This window comes from Rhipicephalus microplus, chromosome X (genome assembly GCF_043290135.1).
Source record: "Rhipicephalus microplus isolate Deutch F79 chromosome X, USDA_Rmic, whole genome shotgun sequence".
Lineage (NCBI taxonomy): Eukaryota > Metazoa > Arthropoda > Arachnida > Ixodida > Ixodidae > Rhipicephalus > Rhipicephalus microplus.
Genome location: NC_134710.1, coordinates 19,157,770 through 19,179,021, shown reverse-complemented (window position 1 = coordinate 19,179,021; position 21,252 = coordinate 19,157,770). Strand labels below are relative to the sequence as shown.

General features: G+C 51.0%; 1 protein-coding gene across 5 annotated transcripts in view; it reads right to left on the bottom strand.

The window, feature by feature from the left end:
- Positions 1-18,614, bottom strand: part of LOC119175688 (disco-interacting protein 2) — a gene marked incomplete at its 3' end in the record, with an annotated part of 148,937 nt that extends 130,323 nt beyond the window's left edge. Inside the window, 1 exon segment of one of the 5 annotated variants that reach the window (XM_075881900.1) lies at positions 17,275-18,614. In XM_075881900.1, the coding sequence (XP_075738015.1) occupies positions 17,275-17,923 (649 nt within the window). 5 annotated transcript variants of the gene reach the window in all.
- Between the last annotated feature and the right edge of the window lie 2,638 nt (positions 18,615-21,252).

Sequence of the window (21,252 nt, the reverse complement as noted above, 5' to 3'; positions counted from 1 at the left end):
GGGGGGCGGGGACACCAGGCGCGTTTTTTTTTTCTCCGCTGTCAACAAAGGACGGCTCCCCGTCTTCATCCGGCGCAGCATGCGCCGGTAGAAGTCTCATTCAGGTCGCACCCAGTTCGGATGAGACGGCGCATTCTCCGCCGGGGCGAGGAGGAGACATCACGTGCTCTGAAGAGGGGCGAAACGCTGACGAGGAGTAAGTAAGGTCAACATGGAAAGAGAGAGAGGAGCCTGGAATCAATAATGTGGTACGAGTCAGGTACAGGTCGTCTTCACACACAAACTTCAAGACGTGGCGTAAACAGCGTTTTGCAGCAAAGGTTACTTTGAAAAGACTATCAAAATCATGTTCATAATTTAACTTTTATTTATGATTTCGAACCCAGTTTACAGGTAAAAGTTGTAGGCAATCCCAATTTGTGGCATGTCCTTTTTTACGAAAAAGAAAAAAAATAACGCGTAATTTCAGATGTCAACCGTCAAAATTCCGTGGCGATACTAACGGCTCATTCATACCGAGCATTCCGGCCGCCGAAAAGCCCTCTCCGCGCCGATCGCTCTCGGACCGATTTTTGCGGCGTCTGCTGCCAGATTTCTTCGCCGTGAACCAATAGGAGCGCTATACGAGGAATTCGAAAAAAAAATGGCGTCCAAGTCCGACTCGATTGACATGTCACAGTCAAATAACGCGCGCTTAGCAAAAATGCGCATTGAATTGATGCGCAACCCCCCCCCCCCCCCCCTTCCCGCCCTATACGACAAACGCCACCCGGCCCAAGCACAAGGACAGCTTGCTGTCCCTGTGCTTGGGCCGACGACCGCGGTTGCTTCTTCGTGGAGAGTGCCACACACGAAACGGTGATTTGCGATTGTTTATAGTTTAGGAAAGAAACAGTAAGAGCCCGGCATATCACACACTTTTCTATTTCAGATGACTTCCCATTTTTCTCGACCAGATTGTGCTGCGACGCGCAAGTTCTTCACTTCATCGGCACGGGAAGTTCCGGATAATATAACAGAGTCTGATAACAATTATTTCACGTCCATACCGAGTAATGTCTAGCCTAGCCAACGCAGTGGTGCATATAGAGTTGGATCGCAGTTCAAGTTGTATAAATAATATTTTGCAGTCGTCAAAAACGTTATCTTGATCATCGACTACATGTCGTGAATTGTAAATAAATAAACGATCGCCACAAACTATGGTTGATAGCGCTTGTTTCATAGCATCAAAAGTGTATTATTTTTTCATTAGGTTTGTGCGATCACACGACAGTTAATAACCACTGTATCGGTGCCTATCGTCCACTCAATGCAGAAGCAAGGCATACATGTTTATGCTCCAGACTCGTTCGACGACTTGTAATTAGTGCGGAATATTCAGATAAAATTGACAACAGTCGTCGCTGGTCGCAAAGATGCCTCTTGCCAGAATTACACCACGGGCAATGCTTGTGAATCGTGCATCACTATTTGAAAACGACCACGGCGTACGCGGAAAAAAACCGCAGCAGGGTGGTGCAGCGCCATCAGCCGGGAGGGTGACTGCATGGCGTTGTGAAGCCTGAGCGCGGCGGCGATAGCCCTCCTCAAACACGGCCCGCTGGGAGTCCGCACACCGCGATATCCCCCGAAACGCTCGGTTGTCTGCTGACCCCTACACAAGGGTCGGTCGACGGCTCTCCGCGATAATGAGGCATCATAGCGCGGGGTTTGAAGGCCGAATGGCGCAGCGGGATGCCGCGCCAAATCAGCGAGCCCACCCCGCGACACGACCACCGGCGACGAAGAGGAGGTGCGATCGACACCACGGACACCTGTCGCCCTCATTAGGGGGCGCCACTCGGCGTCGCAGTTGTGTGCAGCAATTTTTGTTCCTGCACCACTCCCTCCTTGCGTACGGCGAAGTCTTTCAGAGCACACTCCTCGAGTGATGGCTGGGGAATACGGTCTTCGTGACACTCAGCGCAGAAAAAAAGCCCCGTCCCAGAATGGAAGCTGGCACGAGAAAACTGGCGGTGTCGGCATTGTCAACGGGCATTTCACAAATATTTCTTTATGGGTTCACACATCCGAAGCAAAGTGCCCCTCCATTCAAGCTCTCCGGCACAACCTTTCCCCTTGAGTTAGCATAAAATGGCTCCCTCATTATTTTATCTTCACCTTTTTCGTAATTGCAGCTGGTGTTTATTTGCATCACTGCTATCCCATAGCAGCCTCATTTGTCGTCCTTCCGTGAGGCGTGCCTCGGTGTCACGTGCAGTCCCGGTTTCAACAAACCTCGAAGCACCTGTGCTCGAACAGCGTCGTCCGCGATGGCAATAGACGTTTGCGAGAGCGAGACACGGCCAAATCAACGCACGGAATCACACATTCGCCGAAAGCTAAACGACGCCGACGACGAGGTAATACCAAGGGTGACGACACCACAGAGCACCCACGTGGTGACACCACCAATCCAGCGCGCAAGAAAGCGCTCAACCGGTTCGCCGCGCCGATGAGTCAGGCAAGCCGTCATGAGGCGCCAAGATAAACATCGCTCTCGCCGTCACTATGCCGGCAGGCACGCAAAGCGCCAGGGAGGACGCTAAAGCGGTGAAACTCTGGCTTTCATCACGGCAGCTGAAAGGACCAGCACACGTGCACACCAGGCTAGAGGCACGCAGCGGTGCTGCTGATGCGGACACGACTCGCTTGATGTGCCGAACGGTTGTGCCCCCGCGATCTCCCGACGCCAGCGCTACAGTGAACCAGCGCAGCTCTGGCCGACCGGTTCGCCCTCCGCCATCTCCTGACGCCGTGAAGCTCTCGCCGAGTGGTGCCCCGTCCTCGGGCTCCTTCGACCGTGTCCCAATGCTTTCCTTTGTCAATCTGTTCTTTTAATCCCTCCTCATCCCCTTCCCTCGTGAGCTACTGCTGAGGTGTCGCACTCGGATGCATACAGCTTTCCCTTTTCTCTCATTTAAGAATATGCGTGAACAAGCGGTATAACTATAATCTTCTACGATGCTTTCGCAAGAATATTGCGAATGAGTGCTGCTGTAAGGGTGGAACACTCGCATCGACTGGTCTTCCCGCGCTTTAAGAGGGGTATAGGCGTAGCCCGCTCATCGGCAACGTGACGCGGTGTTAGCGATTACGTCATCAGACCGCAGCCAAGGACCGAGCAAGTTTGCCTCCACGTGCCACTCGTGTGAGATAAGGCTTTAATGGCAGAGCGGCGCTAGGCTCTACCGGGCTGTGTTCCGATTCTTAGGCAGCGCGTAGACAGTCTACGCAGACTGCTTAGAAGACAGCACCGAGCCCATGGATGCTGTCCGAGAATTGGAACACGTCTAGGCGGCTTTTACGCGATGAGGCGCCACCTCGCGTTGAGAAAAGAAAGCCAAAATAAACAAACGTAACAGCTCTATTTTATGGCTTAATTTGTGTTAAAATCTGAAAAAAAAATTAAACGTTACTCACATTGAGCTTCTGGAGAAGCGTCTGCTTGTGTGAAGACGACCATTTCGGCGAGATTCGGTCTATCTGAGCGATTCACTGAGTCACCATCTTGTTTAGAAGTAGCCACCATCGTATTCGTCTACGATGCCGTCTTCTCAGAGCTGTCTACTTTGCCGGCTCCGTGAGAATTGAAATGAGACTTAAGATGACCGCCATCCATTTAGCTGTCTATTTAGCCGTCTACACGGTTAGTAGCGGAAGTATATAAGTAGCGAAATATACACTTCTTTCCCTATATCTAGAGAATCTAGACGGCGCTGTGGGGGAAAAAATGGCAGCCTCCTAGTGAAATCAGTTCTACTATGGGGGAAGGGAGAATCGAGGCAGCAGTGCATGCTATCTGTTGCTCAGTCCAAGCTGCATCCCAAGGAATCCACGTCGACTCGACGGAAGGAAGGCCATGGACCAGTGCTCGACGCGTCGACGTGAATTAGAAATTCGCTGCATGAAATGCACGCTTGACTGCACCGAGGGCGACGGCAATCAGCCGCGGATTGCATCGCGACGAGGGCAAAACAGAACACAGTGCAACGCATAGGCCGCGCCCCTCAGAGGCGCAGTAGTGATTCCATGCACGAGCACATTTGGTTTACAAAACACTGCTCATTTGGAGGAGTTGCACCGAGAGGCGGATTGGAAAACGACTCCGTTGAAAGGAAATGGAGAAAAAAAAATAAAAAACAACAGAACAAAGTGGCAATATGTATTAAGATTCGATCAACTAGCGCGCTTACCGCGCAGTTTAAAACCGAGCATAATAGAGCTTACTGGCAAGGTCACCACATAGCGCTCCCCCTGATGGACGGCTCTGTACTATACACCGCAGCTGCGCCACATGTTTCCTACATCGGGTCTAAGGGAACAAGGAAAGCCTCGCCCACTAACAACGGCAGGATGACCGCACCAAGGTGGCTCCAACCGACGAATCACACGCATCAAAATCATTGCATTATAGCTGTGCCGCACTCGATCTTCCCACGTACCTTAGAAGTGTGGCAGCTTGGGCTAGTTGGTATGACATGACGATAGTTATAGCGCGAGAACAGAACGACGACACAGAGACAATAAGGACACGAGCGCTCATGTCCTTGTCTCTGTATCGCCGTTCTGTTCTCGCGATATAACTATCTTCCCACGTACCTGGTGATTTGTAGCATAACAATGTGCCCTCTCTCACGATAATACTTTTCCACAGCTGTGAATTTGGCCAGAGTTAAGAGCAAGGCCGTGCGCCGCCGCCAGTCACAAGCGAACTCTTCCCAGCGCGCAACGCGAGGCATTTCCGCGGGAATCGTCTTCGCACAGGCGAACCCCCCCCCCCCCCCCCCCACTCCTTAATGTAGAAAGTGATTCACGTCACCGCTCCTGGAAGGCGTGGCAGTGCCGCGACACAGGGGGGGACGTGCCGACAAACCCTGAGGTAGTACACGTGGTAAAAGCTTCCGTAGCACAGAAGGAAACCTGCATGCTACTTGTTTCCAGGAGCATACATCTGTTAACGAGGACGACAACTCGTAATGAAAAGCGCGAGGAACTTTGCGAGTTCACTGAAAGGCAAAACAAAACAACGCTGCCTCATCGTAGTAATATAAGGATGTGTAAGCGACAAACCAAAAGTGCGACAGACCCCGCACAGCAATGTCACCGCGACGCGCCGTTCGAGAATGCGCGACGAAAGCAGCGGAAGGGCGGGGCAACCCTCCTGGAAGCCGCCCAAAAGCAGCCACGCTGTCATCATCGCTCACAGATGCAACCGGCAAGGCTCGAAATCGCCAGGTAGTGCAGCTTCTCTGCAGGCATCCAGGCGGACTACAAAACGTCAAGCTATTGCCGGGACCACTGCGTTCGTTTTTCTCTTTCGTTGGGAAATACAGCTGTATACAAACCCTAAACGAAAGCAAGCATATGGATGAGCACAGGTTAGCTATGCATCGTCATGCAGACATCAAATCGCGGCAACGACGCCGACGACCATTGCAGTGAGCGAGGAGGATGGTCAGCATAATGCGCTTCCAGGGGTACGAGGTCTACGGACTCTTTTTTTTTTTTTTTTATCGACGATGCTAAAGCGTGGTGTATTGCTTTCAATTTCCATTTGCGCGCAAAGAAACACCCTAGCAGCGGCACACTTGTTCGTCAAGGGTAAGCCTTCAGTGTTGGCTGCAAAAAGTGGCGCCGCCTCCGACATTTCGGGTTCCAACCGGCGTTTACGATAAGCGCGAGCGCTCTTCCTCAAGAGCCGGACCGCTCGTCGTTGCAAGCGCACAGCGACCGCTCCACAATCGCCCAGCGCTGAGATTGTCACGTGACGCGGGTCAACTTTGCGCGCTGTTCCTGGCGGCGCGGCCGGAGAGAGTGCGCCGGCGTGCAATTACCATTTTGCCCAGTCCGCCGCTGTGGCTCAGATCCCCCCCCCGGGGCCAACCAGAAATAGAGGGGCAGAAAATAGAACCGAGACAAAAAGCTGCGTGAGCAGCGGTGTAAGCGAAATGCATCGCTAAATTATGCACACGCCTGTACAACCGAACCCACACCAGTGCGAAGAGGTCGAAAAAAAAAATAAAAGCACCTTGAAAGCCGCGCTTTTCCGCCCTTGCCTTTCCTCGACCTTTCGTTTCCTGTCACTCGGTTGAGGTGAGCTAGAAGCGCGTGTCCGGAGCGTGGCTCAAGGCTGTTCATTTCCAGTCGGAACCGAAATGTCACTCCAAGAACACGAGAATGGGCCCTTTGCGGTCTGCATATTCCTTTGCGACTCCTTTGCAAACTGATCCTACGCAGACTTCTTCACGTCGTGAAAGAAATAGCGTTAATGTATGTACCTAATAAAGGGTTTTAGAATAGCAAAGCAACAACCAGGCCTTACAAAATGGGAATTGCGAGTGCGTCGTCGACCCCCCCCCCCTCCTCTCCGCCAATCATTACGAAAGCCTCGCACATGATTCTTCATCGTCGTCAGTCATAGCATACAAAACAAAATTGCACAGAATTCCTAGCATGTGTGTAGCCAGTACCACACTTCTCCGAGGAATGCCATAGTGAATGTCGTCTCTCTATACAGCACAAAAATTATGATTTATGGCATAGTGGGTATCCTGCAAGTGTGCTCAGCAGTTACCAAAAGAGGGTTTAAACATGCTTTGGAAAGGCCGCTCTTCCGAGTTTTAGCTGTGGCTGTGCCGCGCACGCCTGGCGGTTTTTTTTTTCTTTCTTTTTTTAAACGCGTGCTGCAGACCGCCCTCTTCAAAAGACATCAAGTAGGCTATACACAAAAGCTGGAAGTGCGACCGTAACCCGAACAGCAGCAGCTGTGAAATCAAATTAAAGGAGACGTAGCACAGGGCTCCTTCGCAAAGCGTGCTGAAGCAGTGCCTTGGGTGAACGGCTAAGTGACCATTACAGGGCAGCGTACAGTAATGCGTGACCCTGCTGTCACCGCTCTCTCTCTCTCCGATACAATTTCGTAAATTGCAAGCGCAAGACCTCGCTAAATATATATTTATCCCGATCCGAACGCGTCCACCGTATCGCCCACTGAAAACGCGCGCGTTTGTAACAGTGGTATAACAGCACGAATACCAACGTTCACTGCTGTAAATGCCGGCAAGATCTCGTGCTTGATTGCTTTGGTTGAAGGAATTGTCTTCCTATAAGAATACACCGATCGACTTGTTCATGAAGGCTCAAAAACTCATAGAGTTCCTCATGAAGCGGAAACAGTCTCCTCCCTATTTTCTTATCAGTCGACCCTCCTCGCCTACTCGCCTAACTTTTTCAAAGACCACGTACGAGGACAACGGCACTGCGTTTTCAGTAGTCGGAACATGTGTGACATATGTGTCACACATGTTCATGTCACACATGTGATGACATATGATGTCACACATGTGAACATGTGTGACAATCGGAGCATGTGTGACATAGAAGGTTAAACAGCATACTATACGGCGATTGCACCTATTGCCAGAACGCTCTGAAACGAGTGGTAAAAAACTGCCATAAGAATGCCCATCGCCCACTTTCCACATTCACGCAGGCAAGCAAAGAACAGTCAACACAAAGTTACCACGAAATAAACGATGCATGTCCCGTCTCGACCTCACGGCGCGCCGAGGCAACCGTGCGCACGCAAACTGGAGTGTGGCAATACTTTGCGCCTTTTTCTTTTGCTTTCCAAAATACACCGCGAATGCTTCAACATGCTGCATTATGCATCCACGCGATCCGCCATCTTAGCCTCCCACCTGTACTAATTCACAACACACCCGCTTCACTTCCTGCGAAGACAACTACGGCAGAGAACGAATGAAATGCAAAACTATGTACACACTTGATATCTGACAAGAAAAAAAATCCTAATAGCGTGAAAGTTGCCCCGACGTTACTGGAACAACGAGAGGTTCGGTACATATAGGACTATGCGGGTCGTGTGAACTATGTGGCACAGTCGGCTAACGACCTGGAGGCCTGAGGGACTTGCAGCGAATTCGCGAGTTTTCGAAACTGCCTTCAAACACCCGATCCTCTCCCCCCTTTAAACGAACACTCTTTACGAACATCCCAGTGGCCATTTAAGTACACACCACGCGCGTAAGAAATCCGAAGAATAAACACTCTCCCATCACCACCCGCAACACGCCCACAACGACTCAACATGAAAGGTGCGTCTGATATATAATTAAAAGCCATAGAAGCGTCCATACTCTCGAACAGCAAATACGGCGTTCGGTACATGGCAGTGCAGAGCGGAGGAAGGTCCCCGCAGTCGCGTAGCGAAATCCAGCCGACATGGGCAAAATGAAGGCAGGCAGGCGCCCGACGTGCGCGCATTGACCTCGCTTCGGGTCACTGGCGGCCTTCTAGAAGGGTGCGCGGGCTGCTTGCTGCATGCAGACGAATGACGGGCATCACGAGGCCCGCCTGTATACAGCGCACCATCTAGCTTTCTTGGAACCCTACGATGGCCGGCATGCGAGAGAGCATGTTATATATACAACACTGACCTCATGATAACACACCACGTCATGGGGTGGCGCTGCCAGCGCCTATACCCTGTTTGTGTGTGTAAGCGGGCCTACAAAGTGCGCAACTTTTCATCCTGTGGCGATGCGAGCGCCCGCCCTGTGACAAAGGGGAATAGGAACACCATTTTACTTACTAGAGGCTTGTGCAAGTTAAACGGCAAATAGTCGAAAAAAATAAACTATGGACTATCTCCCCGAACGGACCCCTGATGGGATGCGAAGAAGCAGCGGTGCGCACGGCGTTGACGCGGGTGAAACGGGCGTTGACGCGGGTGAAACGGGCGTTGACGCGGGTGCTGGAAGAACGGTTTGAAGCGAAACTCTGTGTAGCGTTTACTCGAGTAAACGTTTGTTTGAAAAGCGAAGACACGGGAGGCGGGACGCGTTGAAGACACTTGCGCCCGGCTTCCTTGGTTCGCGTCTCGTCGGTGTTGACGTCGCAATTCGCGATCGGCTTCGCTTTCCCTCGCATCGCCGGCGACAGCCGGTAGAGTTACTGTATAGAGTTGCGCTTACCTTTTCCTTCGCCGCTCGCGCCGCTATTCGGCGAACGCTGTCACGTAGTGCAAAGTCCAGATAGGACTTTGCACAACAGCCCAGAGAGGACTGTGGCGGAACCCAGAGAGCCTTGAGTGAAAAGGTCTATATACAGCAGATGTTTAATTGAACACTGCGTTTAAAGCTGCAGCGTTTCACAACAAACCACGTTGTTTCTCAGTGTGCTTAATGTTCCAATGAGGGCCCCACGTGCTTCTAATGAGCAGTGTTCCAACTATCCTGGGAACCTACACTCTTTGTAAAGCAATACTGCAATTTACCAAAATGTTCTAGTAGCTCTCTGCTGTATACATCCCGGAGTCGTTTTTGATAAATATAGCTTTTTTTCAAGAGACATGATTTTGTTTGGCTATTTCCCATTCAGTTTGGCTATTTCTCATTCAGAGAGATGGCACCTAGTACAGATGTTTCCAGGTCTAGAGAATGCGTTTCTTCTTGTTTTCTGATTTTGCCAATCCACATGGACCAAGCGTGCGTCTCCGGGAGCCTCCTTGACGCTGCTTAGTCCGGCGCCGATTTGAGAATAGCTGCTTTGCAGAGGATCAAAGCGAAAACAATTAACGACGTCGCGAATCGAAGCGATTCTCAATTTGTGGGTGTTTTCTACATAACTTGTAAACACTGATAACGGCGGTGACAGCGATAGTGGTGACGAAAACATGACTACACGAGCGCGCCTAGCAGACGAAGTGTCAGCTGAAACTGACGTTACGTTTTTGTCTGTGCACATCATCACAAGGGGTCCTATCGGGAATTGACTGCGCAGCGGCACTGCCAGTTGGCGGCGGGCTTTGCACTTGTTTTCAATCGCGTTCGATACTTGTCATACTACTCAATATTACAGATTTGATTAGTCCCTGCGCGGCATCATCACATCAGTAGCGAATGGTTACCAGGGGTTGACAACTGCACGCTGACGCGGAAAATGCCACAGGCCACGAAAAGAAGGAAAACCACACTGTACAAATTAGTTTCTTTACTTAAACGATGTACGATTCAGATAAATCCAAGTCGAAGCTTGTCGAAGCTTGTCGAAGGCCATGCAATACGAACAAACATCCGCGAATTCAAGATGCTCGTATATAGTGCGCCTATCTGACATTTAAAGGCAGGATTTTATTATCTGCAAGTCAACGACGCAAGTGAAAAGTACAACGCTGTGTAAGCACCACAAGAATTGGTATAACGACTGTAAGTTGTCACCCATTAAAAGGAAAAAGCAGGCTAGCCGTCTTCGTATAATAAACAGAGCAGAGGTTAAAATGTGAAACACATTCGGCGAAGTTTGGGCGGTTCGCGCCATACTACAGGCTCCAGCCGCACAGTGAGACCACCGCGCAGCAGCTATTCCGAGGCAGACTCTTCAATCAGCCCCAATGGGCTCTTCAACAAACAAAAGGAGGGAACAACATCCGGAGAGCCGAAAGCGGCCGCGTAGTTCTGCAGAGCCCGTTATAAACTGGGGCGCACAAGAGACAACCCTGACCCCAGCGCAGACGTTCCCAGTCGCTTGCCTCGGCGCGAACCGGCCAGACACGCCGGGGGCTTCACACGGCGCCCAAAATGCGCGTCGAAGCCCGACAAACGTGGCACGATGCCAGCAGCGTGGCTCACCGCACAGCATACACACTGCGGTCAGTATCGGCGGCGCACCACGTTCCAGAGAGAAACGGCCAACCCACAAGACCCCACGCAGTAGAGTGATACCGCTTGGCAATCGAACACACCACGCGAACATTAGCAGCTGCCGATAGTATATAAAACTGATGCCCCGACGTTACTCATTAAATTATAGCATTTTTTTTTATTTTTAAAAGATACGGCAAGGCCGCTGTCTCCACAGTGGCACGCAATTTGACCGTTTAATCTTAATAGCGTCTCGCGTAAACTTCCAACCGGTGGTGCGACTGAAGTTTGGTGAGCGGGCTTGAAATACAGGACAGGGAACTTGGAATACCGCCAACGGGCCGCGACTAGGGACACAAAGCGAGGGCATAGACTTCACCTGCACTTTGGACACATCGGAAGGCGACAATGCAAATGACAATGTCGAGGCAGGGAGACGCCACAGGCGCGAAACAAAGTGGTCGCGGAGAGACAATCGCCAACGGCCAAGACGAGCGCAGCCTCCAGCAACTTCTCTCGAGATGAGAAACAGCTTGGCCCACCAGCGAAGCCCACGAAGCGGGCAATGCGCGTATTTCGCCAGTGCGCCTTCTGCGAACAGCCGTCTTCCGGTACATGGGCGCTGAGCTGGCCCGCAGCGTGTCCTACAAGTGACACCACGCACAAACGCGCACCGAGGGGTCTCTCTTCCCGCCTCGTTATCTCCGCAGCCACGGACACCATCTTGCTCGCGTCTGGGCGCAGAGAAACGGAAGGGCAGCCCGTTCCCAGACCGCTGGACGCGCCAGCCGGACAGCCTTCTTTCTTCACACAAAGGGCACCGGCATATGTGGAAGCGAGAGAGAATAAAGATGGCCCACGCACGCGCGCACGCCGTGCCACATTCGAGCGCATTCAGAGCTGTTGTAGGACACGCACCGACGAACTGGCTAACATTGGAAGCAGCCTGCGGCCGAACCCGTCGCTGTACGTATAGGCTGCACACCCGTTCTCCTGGAAACAGATGTGGACCTCTGCTCGCTCGCACACTATGCGGGCGCATGAACACGCATATTGGAGGCATTTCACAAGCGGCGCCGATTCGGATGATAAGCGACTGACTCGATCCTTTGAGACTTGGCATTTAACGTCCCAAAACCACCATATGATTATGAAAAAAAAAAAAACCGCCGTAGTGGAGGGCTCCGGAAATTTCTACCACCTGGGGTTCTTTAACGTGCACCCATATCTGAGCACACGGGCCAACAACATTTCCGCCTCCATCGGAAATGCAGTAACCGCAGCCGGTATTCGATCCTGCGGGTCAGCAGCCGAGTATACTTTAGTATACCGCGGGGGGGAGGCTGATTTCTTGAGACCACTGCTATCGAGCGCTGACAAAAGGCTCGCAGAGGCCCATGGTGAGCGATACGGCATCGTGAAAACTGGAGACTAATGTTATCATGCAGTTTACATGACCGTGCAAACACACGTCAAGCACACCACAAGAGATGGATGTCAGTGTTGGCTGAGAAGAGAGTACACAACCAGCCGTTGAATGCTACAAGCGCCATTTTCCATAGCCCGCGCCACACTGCTAAGCCCGATGTCCACCCTACTACGGCGCAATCAGATCACGGCTTTAGCACATAAGAACCTGCAGACTTCTATGTTTCCAATAGCAAGTCCCAAGGTTATGCGCGAATAAAGGCCCGCCTTAAGTTCCGGCAACTCGGTCGTAACAAATCACCAAACAAACTGCTATCGGAGGAGTAAGCCCGAACGAGACAGGCCTTGCACTACAAGCGAAAATGACCCATGTTTTGAAAGAGGCATGCCGATAAAGACTACTGCGCCGTTCTGCGGGTTTCTGGGGGCGCCTATCTTAGGCGATCGTTATACTCCGATCGAGGCGGCGGAGCCGCGATACGATAGCCACGGACCCGTGAAAGATTAGCATCGCAACAACTATACTACGCAGATTAAAACCACCACCCCTGGGTCAAAAGCGATCGTCTGGGAAAGCCGCTCCAGATAACGCTTTCCGACGACCCCGTTCCATGGTTTCGTCGGGCACCGGCCGTTTCCGGAACACATGTCAAGATCAAACTCACAACCGTGTTAACAGCATAAATAACAACTACAAACCTATGTCAACGTGCTGCTCTGTTTCCAGGTTTACTTAAACAGTAATTGAATTCGGTCTCTACAATGTACAACTATATCCTAGAAAACAACACTCCTCCACCTTGCGCCAATAAACACCATCAAATGTTTATTCCATGACATGCGTAACAAGCGTTGTTTAAACTATTTCACGTTCGCACTTTAATTTTGCTGATGGCATACGCACTTCATCAGTGTTCAGATGTTCAATGATGACGTTCTAGAAGAATAAACGAGGAATTTGATAATAATATGTGGGCTTTCACGTCCGAAAACCAACATACGATTATGAGAGACGCCGTGGTGGAGGGCTCCGGAAATTTCGACCAACTGGGGTTATTTAACGTGCACCCGAATTTGAGCACCCGGGCCTACAGCATTTTCGCCTCCATTAAACGAAGAATTTAAACACTGAACTTTAATACCTAGGCGCATGTCCTCCCTAAGTTTCTAACTAAAGTAAAACTTTCAATAATTAAGGAGCGATTACGCCTACAGGCGGGTACATGCAAGACAAGCTTGGCTTAGGGACCTACAACTGTAGCCCTATAGACGAAAGGTACGTCAGAGGAACCGAACTTGACCACGGGCCTCTCGCAGTATCTTGACCAACAGCCATTAAAGAGAACAGCTGAGTCATCACGCCACTCATATTGTAAGCAAGCCTGGCGAAATTCGGCAACTCTGGCACCGACAGTGAACGCACATCCCGCGGCGCCGATGGTTGCAGTCTCCCGAAAGCTTTCCCCGCGGAGATATCTACAGGCCACTCCCCATCGCAAACAACCGCAGGAGCAGATAGCCGCAGTGATCTTTGATTGTGGCAAATGTTTCGTACTTCACAAAACAAGGCACCGAAAATTCCACTAACACCATCCATCTGACAAGCCTGCACTCGCCGCAATCAAAAGCACACACACACACAAAAAAAACATCGCTAAAAGCTTTCTTAAACTGCGCGGAAAGACGGAGACACAAGTAAGAACCCATTCAGAACACCGCGAGCGGGGTGGTGTTGATATGCAAGGTTGATATGGAGGGTTTAACAGTCCCAAAACCACGATATGATAACGAGAGACGCCGTAGTGGAGGGCTCCGCACATTTCGACCACCTGGGGTTCTTTAACGTGCACCCAAATCTGAGCACACGGGCCTACAGCATTTGCGGGTGTTCTGAATGTATTCGTACTTGCGTCTTCGTGTTCTCGCGCAGTTTGAGAATGCTTGTCAACAATAAACCAACCAGCCTGCCAGAAGGTATCACTGAAAGCGTTGTTACCCATGCAAATACCACGCGAATTATATTTATACAAGACCTCTCAAAGAGCTCCAACGAAAACATTTTTTGTCAGAATTTCTCCCATGACCTAATTTCACGCTTTGTCTTTTATTAGACAATGTATATAGCGCCACAGGAGAGAAAATTAAACCTTCATAATACTTGGTTCAGACAATTTGTGATCGTGCCTCTACATCCTCACTATCATTTCAGCGATAGCTGTATGAAGAGCCCTGGTCACTGTGCGATTACAACAATTAACGACCGCTCTGTGCCACCTCTGTCATGGTAGCTTTACCCAATCGGCATTCTCACGCATCTGACCGACTATAGTGTACTTACGCGAATATTTTTTTTTACGCCTGCGTGCATGTTTCTAAAGTATGATCAACCCAATATCCAACAATACCATATGAATGATATGAGAGGTCCCATTAAAAAAAAAAAGAAAAAAAAAACAGTGCGCTCCTATCAACACAGACTTTGACGATGGAGTCATGAAGTGACAAAAAACAACGAATGTTTTTGGAGTCAAATGGACGCCACTGCACCTATGAGCAACATGGAGATACAGAAAAACCCGAATGATTTCATGCATATTCTAGACGGGTTCGGCAATTAGGATCTGTATATGATACGCAAACACAGGGGTTTTATTAGGGAGCTTTAGAATAGCGTTTGCAAGCTCTGCGGGCACCATATGAGCTTTAGAATAGCGTTTGCCCTGCTGCACCGCAGCACACGATCACAGCGACACCGTAGCCTCGAAACCAGCGCTTGCAGGCCACATGCGGGCCGCGATCGCCGCACGCTACTTCGGATTTTTCTGCGCGCGGGCCGCGAACGACGACTCGCGTTACGACGCATGCGCAGTGGCCGCACCGCAAGGGCTCGCAGTGCGCTATTCGAGAACCCCCTATTGCGGGATCGACATGCGTCTACGTAACCGCGGGGGACGTACCGTAAAAGATGGAACGTACGGGGTTTTTATGCAGAACACCCGCATGTTTCCACGAGGTTCCTGAAGGGGAATATTGTTTCATAGACGTGTTTTCGGACAACCGCTGCTATAAGTTAAGCAAACATTCTCCAGGCATTTCGCTTATTTAGTCCGGGTACCGCTTTTTTCCACGTTACAATACGGATTGCATTAAGTGTGAAAAGCTAAAATGAAAGCTTCACCAAATCTGGGACACAGAATAAGATCCCATAGAGGTACAGCCTGAATGGACAACGCTGAACATTTTTAAATGAATGTTAAAGAGGAACAACACGTAAGTACAGGCAGTATCAACAGAAGGACCCTGTAAGATTGAAGAGGGGAGCCCAATCGGCAAGCACTATACAGTCTGTCGCACAACCAAGTCGTTTGGAAAACGCCTTCGCGATAAGGTCGGCCCAAACAAAGCAGCTTCCACAGCGGAAGCAGCCGCAAAAGAGAGCGATCCGATTCACTGCACCTGCAGACGGGCCGCGGCCAAAGAGCGCGCTGCTATCGAAGAGAGAACACGTGCCATGTCATCGGCGGGCAGGGGATCGTGCGGCAGAGAGAAGCGTGAGCAGCGGGGCAGAACGGGCGCATTCCGCCACAGGGGTCTCGCCGAAGAACTGACACTTCCGTTCCTTTTTTCGGGACCTCTCGCGTTCTCAGAAACTCGGGACACACCCCGCGATGCGTGACTAGATCACGCGCGCCATCGCCTATCTAATCACATAACCACGGTTACAGAGTTGCCTCTTGGAGCGCATCTTGAAGAGTCCGATCGGCCTCCTCCATACCGGGCCTCATTGGTTAGCCACAAGAACCGCATTACAGAATCGCGTTGCTTCGACGAGGGGTGCTGTCAACACAGAGAACCAATACTTTTTTGCAGACTAGTTGGTTCATACTTGAAAAATTGAATTGCTGCACAAACTTCAATAAAAAAACAAGAGAAACAAGAGGAACTGCACTCTTTCCTGTCTCTCTTGTTTTTTTTTCTTCAAGTTTGTGCAGCAATTCAATTTTTCACAGAGAACACTGAGCATAAATGAAAGCGGATGTGGGGGGGGGGGGGGTAATGATTAACAGAGAGCCAATACACATTGGGGCACCACCACCGAATGCTGAGAGCGGACATTTTTTTTTTCCTTCCAATATAGCTGATAATCAAGCAGTGCTGAACCGAGCAAATTGGTGGCCACAACTCGCAAGCACGGGTTCGGATCCCGGCTGCATTTCCGATGGAGGCGGAAATGTTGTAGGCCCGTGTGCTCAGATTGGGGTGCACGTTAAAGAAACCCCAGGTGGTCGAAATTTCCGGAGCCCTCCACTACGGCGCCTCTCATAATCATATGGTGGTTTTGGGACGTTAAAACCCCACATATCAATCAACAACTCGCAAGCAGCGCTTCAGCTGATATCCGGCGATCGCCGCGCAGAGGCCGCAGTCGAGCCCAGTGCCACAACCCGAAAATCGGGAATGCGCGCACTGAGTCACGCGAGTGACAGCTCATCATCCTCCAGCCGGCTGCAATGAAACTCGACCGAGCATTCCGCCCGGGACGAGAAATCGCCGACTGCCGAAGGAGAGGCTGCTGCTGCCACGCGTGGATCCGGTTTTTGCGCGCATCGTGAACGCACTTCTAGAAATTTTCGGCTTCACCATCACTTCCGACCGCCGAGAAAATTACACGGCTCCCTTCCTTCTCACCGGCTGAGAGGCTTCAGCGCACCGATGAAACAACGAGAGACCAAGTGAAGAAAGCGACGGAGGGTGAAAGCGAGTAGGATCGAACATACTAGTAAAAAGGTAAACTTTTTTTTTCGTGCCTTCCGCTATCAGATATGAATACTAACATCTAAAAATACACCTTCCGAAACTGGTAATACATTATGAGGATTACGCACAGACACTGTCGGCACGGTAGACCAGCAATCCCGTTTGTGAAAAACACATGTAACGCCCTTTCTCTAAATCGGCCTATTCATCATCAATGTTAACACTGCGTAGCTCGGCAGATGTCTTGTTTCATCAAACTCTGCGAAGGATACCCGATCCCTTCTCGACAGAAGGATCCAAGAGGTTCGGTCACTCTTAGAGTACCAGCAGTCCAGAAGAGTCGAAGGCGCCGCGCAAAGATTAGGCGAGGAGGACTCACTTTCGGTGTCCGACAGGCATCCCTCGGAGGAGACCCTGGACGAGAAGAGCGACGACTCGGAGTCATCGTCGCTGGTGTCGACGTCGTCGAGGAGCGCCGCCCAAAGCGAGTAGGGCAGGCTCTTCCAGATGGGCGCGTCGAAGAGGCTCGGTTTGCGCGGACGTTGCATCGCGCCTCCGAAGAAAGGAACACGGCCGTCGTCGAGGTGGGCGCGTCTGCTGGACGACGACACCCGCACTCGAAAGCGTGACCTCGATATCCGTTCGGCGGCAAGAAGAAGGCGGCCGCACACTGCTCGGCACCGAGCTGAAGGAGCACTGAACCAGCCGCCAGCAGGCGAGGAGGTCCGGAGGCGGCGCCTATTCACAACTCGCGCCGGAAGCGCCCCTGCCACCACCGGCGGGACCACTGCCGCCGGTCCGGATGGGGGCCGACAGCTGCCTTCGAAGACAACTTTTCCTCTTTGTCGGCCAGGCAAGCTGCTGGAGCAAGCTGACGCGCGAGGGAGCACCACTCGGGCCGATCTGATGCCAACCGTAAACAAACGTGCGATGTGATGCACAGCTTTTGCGGTCTTTCTGCCAATGCATACACACATGAACTGCGGTGTGTTTGCCGCATATGAGGTCAGCGGTCGCCCGAACAGCATTGTTTCGCCACAAATAAGTGTTGCTATGTATAGCGTCAGCCGCAAATGCGCCCCGCGACAAACGCAGAATGATGGCTCGGCGTACCCGTTTATACAATCGAACAATGACTGGCTTCACCTCCGCATTCAGTCCTCTTGCTACAAAACAACTGACTCAATCGCCACCTAAATATTTCTCCGTTAAGGACACTGTCATGCGCGTGAACAAACCATATACAGCCAAGTGCGTTAAGTATACTGCCCTTAGTTCAGCGCACAAAACTCAAGTAAAAGAGCACCACAGCTCTGCGATATGGTTGCGCCCATGGCCGGAAAATGCAAGATACTGTGCACACAACTGTTGTTTCAGGGTATAGCACCAAGTCTTGCGGGGCGATTACGTCACTTGTGCCTGGTGCCCAGGTGAGAACGAGCGGAACACAGCCGTTGTGCAGACTGGCGGCTGGAGAAGGAAAACAAGCGCCCCGCTACGATGTTTAATAAGTGCCCCTAGGCGCCACTTCGCCCGGTGAAGCGATCACATGGTCCATCCGTCGTGTCATGACTCACATATTACGCGAGCCCTTCGAGAGAAAGGCGCGGCGTTCACGAAGGCGTGCAAGCCGAGGCCCCTCAGCCGTGCGCGAAGTCAATGTGTGCCCGACCCTCTTATTTCTTTTTTTTTTCTGTATTGTAGCTTTTTTTCCGAGTCTTCTTCTGCTGGCTCGCATTCCGGGGCAACTGTGCACACGTCTCGGCGGCCCGAACATAACTGAGAATAGTGCGTCCACGGCAAATAAAGCAGTCAGAACAAGCGTGCCGCCGTCCGCGAGTCGATTAAGGTTGCGCCGGCCATTAGTGAACTTCACGGGGAACCAGTGGTGAGGCGGTCGTGCTCGGAGCCGTCCCGCTGCGCTATCTTCGCCTGCACGTGGTCGGTACGCTATACGTCCGCGGCGAAAGACTAGGCCAGCACACGAGTCGCAGCCACGCGGTCTCCATTGTAGGATACCGTCAAACGACCTATCGCACAGAAAAACACGCTAGACCATGACTGCGTTGATGTCAAAGCAATGGAGGGCGTTTCAACATGCATGAGACTTAGTATAGGCTGTTGACAACTGTCGCTGATGGCGACCGATGAGAATGTAAATAAAAATAAATAAACTCGAGATAAAAAGAACCACACAACTATGGTGTTATATCTTTTAGCTGATTGTCAGTGTCATGTTGTGCACGCATACGTTCAGCTCTTGCTTTTACCTTTTGGAGTGCGATAAAACATGGCCGCTTTTCCGTAAGTAAACTTTAGTTTGAAGTGAGCGTTCGTCTAGTGTATTTTGTGTGTTTTACGCTTCCAAGTATTATCGTGTAACAACTGTCGACCCGATAATGTGTGCAACAAACACTTGGTGGTGTCATGCCGACTTTGAAAGGCAAATACGTGTTTTCTTGTATTCCACCTAAATTTTTCTTTCTACGAATTAAAATTCACGTCAGACAAAGAAAATTGCCTGCGCAGCGTCCACCCTCCTCAGGGGAAAACGTGGCAATAATATATTCCGCGCTTACGTCACCCGACCAGCGGCATTTGCCAACAGCGCGGGTAAAAGGGCAACGGGAGCCTCAACCGAACACGAAATCGAGGCACACACGTCGCCGCTGTACAAGTCTCCGTATGCCGTTGCCATCCGAAGTGAAAGCGTGTTGAGGGTGAGGGAAAGCCGTCAGCTGGGCAGGCTCCCTCCTCCTCCTAACCAGAAGCAGAAACGCTCAACCAGACACGCGTCGTCATCGCCCTTGAAGGCGCGATCGGCTCAAGGACGTCGCACTGCCGCTGGAGGGAGGGGGGGGGGGGGGATACTAAAGCCACGCGGGAGGAACACAACAAGGACGCCGCATGTGCTACAGGGCACGAGTCGGTCAACCCCACATGCCCCGAAAGAGCACTCCCGAGGCTGCAAATGAGAAACAGGAGACGACAAAGGGTCACAAGCAGCCGAAACTGCACGAAGACCAGCGTGAAAACGTTTCCTTCTAAGATACCACGTATGCGCTGCCGTCAATCCTCCTTCACACTCGGAAGCGATAACACATGCGTTTACCCTGCGCATGATTTGCACGCACACACACACACACGCGCGCGCGCGCACACACACCAATGGCGCAGTAGTTTATCCGTAATGCGGTAAAAAAAACAAGGACAACATAGAAAGTGAAAGACATTGCCCTTGCATTGGCACAGTTAAACGATTACCGAATGAACGTCTACCAACTAGCCCCACTTGGTGCTCTTCAGTAGTTTTATCGTTATCTTGCCATTACATTTCACGAAGGTTGATACTATTTTCACCGATATCCATATATGCTCATCGAAGAATAGTACTTCCGATATACGTTTGCAACAGCGCGAGATTACATAAAATGTGTAGGCAAACTTCCTCCAACATCGATTATGAAACGCTTACCACGGACACAAAGATACTGTTTTCAGAGCCTAATCGTTATACTTCAAATATAACAAAAGCCATGGCTCCCGTTGGTTTAGTCAATAATAATAACATATATCTGAAAACTGTCCCGGGGCTGTCTTCAGGACAAGGTAGTCGCGAGCATTCAAAAGCGTTCAGCTCTCTGGCGGCCACACCGGCGGCTGCTTGTTGAAAGTTCACCGCCAGTGCCAAAGAATTCGCTATCCTGAAATAACAACGCATCAATGTTGCATTCACGGAGGCCATGAACCAGGCGGCGGTCTATGCCATCTGAGCGTGCACCCAAACGGATATATACCAAAGCAACCGGAGCCCTCTGATCAGCGGCGCTGCTGAAAGTGTTTCTAATTGCACTGCTTCACTATTCGCGATCAAGAAAGGCCAAGACGAAACATGGAAGGCAAAGACGCGAGGATACCGTCATTACAAGCGTCGCGTCACTAAGCAGGATTGATTGATTTGATTTCGTCCCAAAACCACGATATAATTCATGAGAGACGCCGTAGTGGAGGACTCCGGAAATTTCGATCACCTGGGGTTCTTTTACGTGCACCCAAATCAGAGCGCACTGGCAGGGCCTACAACATTCCCGCCTCCATTCACTAAGCAGGAAAACAGCCAACAACTTGTCATACTGACCGTGACTTGAAACGCGCATTTACCCATTATATTTGCCGCACATTTTTTTTCGACTTAAACTGCGGGGTCATTATGAGGCACACCTCAATGTGGAGGTGTTCGGATCATTTTCCACCATTCGGCGTACTTGAAACTTAAGAGCGCAATTAAGTTTGAGTACATAAACGTCTTGCCTTTCTAAAAGCCATCGAAATGCGGAAGCAGCCGAGAGCTTTTTCT